The sequence below is a fragment of the Cryptomeria japonica genome, unplaced genomic scaffold (assembly GCF_030272615.1).
Source record: "Cryptomeria japonica unplaced genomic scaffold, Sugi_1.0 HiC_scaffold_223, whole genome shotgun sequence".
Lineage (NCBI taxonomy): Eukaryota > Viridiplantae > Streptophyta > Pinopsida > Cupressales > Cupressaceae > Cryptomeria > Cryptomeria japonica.
Window position 1 is genome coordinate 102,152 of NW_026729045.1, and position 3,813 is coordinate 105,964.

At 35.6% G+C, this 3,813-nt stretch overlaps 1 protein-coding gene across 1 annotated transcript; it reads left to right on the forward strand.

Annotated features, from left to right (window-relative positions):
* Positions 1 to 2,764: 2,764 nt before the first annotated feature.
* On the forward strand, positions 2,765 to 3,525 carry LOC131868884 (putative germin-like protein 2-1). The gene is made up of 2 exons (XM_059215690.1): positions 2,765 to 2,891; positions 2,990 to 3,525. The coding sequence occupies exons 1-2, from the start codon at positions 2,765 to 2,767 to the stop codon at positions 3,523 to 3,525; spliced, it is 663 nt and encodes a 220-aa protein (XP_059071673.1).
* The last annotated feature ends 288 nt before the right edge of the window (positions 3,526 to 3,813 follow it).

Here is a 3,813-nt window from a genome sequence, read left to right on the forward strand (position 1 = left end):
ATGGAACTCGATTATATTCCCGGTTTAAGGGTTTTGTTTGATTGCATTTGTCCGTTTAAGTAGATGCATAGTTGATTTGGATCTATAATTTTTTCAAATGTTGAGACCTTTGTTGAATAAATAATATCATTTACTAAATGGTTTGCTAATTTATCTCACGTGTTGCACAAATATATGAAAAAATAGATCAATTTTTTTTAATAATCATTCCACATCTATTCGGCGTACATATTGCACACCAAGGTGCAATTGCTAGTTGTATATTCTTGACTTTTCTATTACACCATATCATTCAATAAAAAAGAGAATAGCGTTGATGGAAGAACCACAATCATCTGTAACCGCATAGGCTACCCATGCCTATTTGTATCACCTCCACATAGAAAAGTACCTAAAACCATGCTCTCTACATTAATAAACATTTTCTTACTTATGCAAACCATGTCATTAAAGGGTCCAAAAGTATAGGGATTCATTCAAAAAATATTCCTCACTTAATTGCATCCAATATTAGATCACTCCCGGTGTCCATGCTCTTACATGGATGTAGATTTACCTTTCGTATTAGTCATTTGTGGAAACTCAATGGGGAATTGGAGATTGTGAGTGTGGTATGAAAGACAAGGTAAAACCTATGAGAGATATTAAAAAAAAATGTACTCGAGTAGTTATCAAGAAAACTGAGATTATACTAGCGTAAAATATGACCAAACTGTTTTATTGACTTGCTCTTCTATAATATGAACCACTTATTATAATCATGAATCGATCAGGTGTAGAATTTTATTCCCCCTCTCACTCTATTTGTTCCTTATATTCGATTGTTGATCACTTTGATTTCTTAATTGTAAAAAGTTCATTAGTTAGCCACCCTTATCCAAAGAGAGTAAAAAGATAATTCTTGATAGGTAAACAAGGGATCATGGAACTAAACGTTTCCCAACCAAGAATCATCCCAATATATCACTTTTAACGCATTTTTTACTTCTCAAATTGAATATTTTTTATAAACTATTTATAATTGTCATATTATTTGATATAAAAGAAAAGAAAATTCAATCAATATAAATAAAAATAAATAAAATGAAATGTCTAATCAATATGAAATACTTTTCTCATATATTTGATTGAAGTAAGAGGAAAAAAATAATCTTTAATATTATATTTTCCTATTTAGTTACCCCAAACAACTAATTCATCAAAACATTAAGTTAAAAAAAATATTAAATAAACATATATCTCACAAAAATAATAAAAAATAAATCATCTAAATCAACTGTATGTACTTTGTTAAAAGGAGAATCGAGAGGACAATGCAGTCAACTGGACGAAAAGTTTTGGTGTCGAAAAATGGAAATAGACAGATCTCAAACATTAGAAAAAGTAGTAAACCTACTTTATTAAAGAGAATTCACTCACCTAAAGGTAAAATTTTGATCTCCAAAACTGCTAGAAAAGACACCTACTTCATTTACAACAACACACTCACCTAAAGATTAAATTTTGGCCGAGTTCAACTGTAGATGGATGTGAAAGAGACAATCTAAGCAACGCACTCAACGCAACGTGAGCAATGTTTTCGCACCCATCAACAGTTTGAGAATGAAGGCTCTTTTCTCTAAAATATCGCGGTTTACATTCATTATAGTTATGAGTATTGGAAGCGGTACGATTTTTAGTCACTGTTGTACCTTGACCCAAGGTAGTTCAAGATGCATTCAAACTACTCACCCATGACATTCTGAAAATCAGACATCAACGTCTTAATAAGGTTATATCTTATAGAGGTGATGGATTCTAGTGAATTGTAATGTCAAAACCGGATTCTATTTCCGCTACCCATCTACCCTCTAGGGTTTGGAAAAATAAAACGATCTTAAATAATTCTAAATACTAGATCCCTTGGACAACATGGTCTCTTCCAAGATGGGATTCTCAACACCACCAAAAAGTTTTTTTTCTTGTAGAATACCTCTCCAAAATCTATCTTCTTATACATTTATCCTCCATAAATTGGTTCTTATGTTTGCATATGTTGTCTTAAACCTATAATTTAGGTCTCCAAAACTGCTAAAGAAAAGTAATACACCTACTTGACTTCAAAATTGTAGATGGATGTGAAATAGATATTCTAATCAACGCATTCAATGTAAAGTAAATGAACATAAGTTATTTTGAGCAATGTTTTTCTGTCCTAGAACATAGACAATCTGAGAAATAAACATTGAATAACATAAATTAATTTAAATGACGAGAGATAAAAATCTCATTGAAAAAGGGTACAAAGCATGGACAGTCTTTAGGCCAATATCCAACTCCAAGAAAGAAACTTTCCTCTCATACCGATTCTCCCACGGTGGAGAAAGATTTATATATTGTTTCCTTTGAAGAAGCCCACCGTTCCAATTAAGTCTAAACAATTCCACATTACTAAAATGATGGCGATGGCGAGAATACGTGTAAGGCAGGAGGTAAGTTGATCTTGAGATAGGCATACGCAGCAGGGCAGGGAGAAGATAGAAAATTTCAACGTTAATGAAAGGATGGTGAGAATACATCTGCGGTAGCAGGCGAGACAACCACATGCAGTAAGACTTAGTGTGACGTAAGGAAAAGAGCAACAACTCTGGAAGGATCCGTGAAATATACGGAGTCAAGATGAATTAGTCTTTGCGGAGAGTTATGGTTTGGGCTATATAAAGCGTGTAATGGGTTTGTAATAGACATTCATATCCTGATCTCTTGTGTCTGCGTTTCTATTACAATGGCTAACCGCATGATTTACTTCACGTTGGGACTTTTTCTGTTGATATGCTGTTACAGCGACAGGGTCATGGCAGGGGATCCGGATCCCTTGCAAGATTTCTGCGTTGCAGATGAGGAAAGCAACGGTGAGTGAGAATATTTATACATAAACAATGATAATGATTTGCTTATTAGACGAGTCGAGTTACTAACAGACAGATTGATTTGATCTTGTTTTAAACAGTTTTGGTGAACGGGTTCGTTTGCAAAGACCCAATGCAAGTTTCAGCAAACGATTTCTTCTTCCGGGGACTTGGGCAGGCAGGGAACACCGACAATGATGTGGGCTCCAACGTAACGATGGCGAACGTTAAACAGATACCAGGCCTCAATACGTTTGGAATATCGTTGGTCCGCATCGACTACGCAGTGGGTGGAATAAATCCTCCTCACACACACCCAAGAGCCACCGAAGTTCTTGTTTTACTGGAAGGCCAGCTTCTTGTGGGTTTCATTGACACCAGCAACAAATTTTTCAGCAAAACTTTGGAGAAGGGAGATGTGTTTGTGTTTCCAAAGGCACTTGTTCATTTCCAGCAGAATGTGGGGCATGAAAATGCAGTGGCCATAGCTGGATTGAGCAGCCAGTTTCCCGGAGTTCAGACAATCGCCAATTCTCTGTTTGCGGCGAATCCCCCTCTCCCCGATTCCGTTTTGAGCAAGGCCTTCCGCATCACCCAGGAACTGGTGAATTACATTCAAAAGAAATTCGCATACTAAACAAAACAAACAAGAGGTCTCCCAATGAAGACCGTCTTTCCCAATTCTTTTTTCTCACCGTTGAATAAAACTATCATTTTAGGGTTATTGGCGTCCTCTTGTGCCATTCATAGCATCTGTTTTGGACATCAGCATGTCCTCATCATATTCCAAAGATTGAAAATTAACCGTTGAATAAAACTATCATTTTAGGGTTATTGGCGTCCTCTTGTGCCATTCATAGCATCTGTTTTGGACATCAGTATGTCCTCATCATATTCCAAAGATTGAAAATTAAATATTGATGTC

Bases quoted from the DNA above. Each gene is read 5' to 3' on its own strand.
- LOC131868884 (XM_059215690.1), top strand. From the start codon at position 2,765: ATGGCTAACCGCATGATTTACTTCACGTTGGGACTTTTTCTGTTGATA. The intron at 2,892-2,989 runs GTGAGTGAGAAT...TGTTTTAAACAG, and splicing joins TGCAGATGAGGAAAGCAACG to TTTTGGTGAACGGGTTCGTT.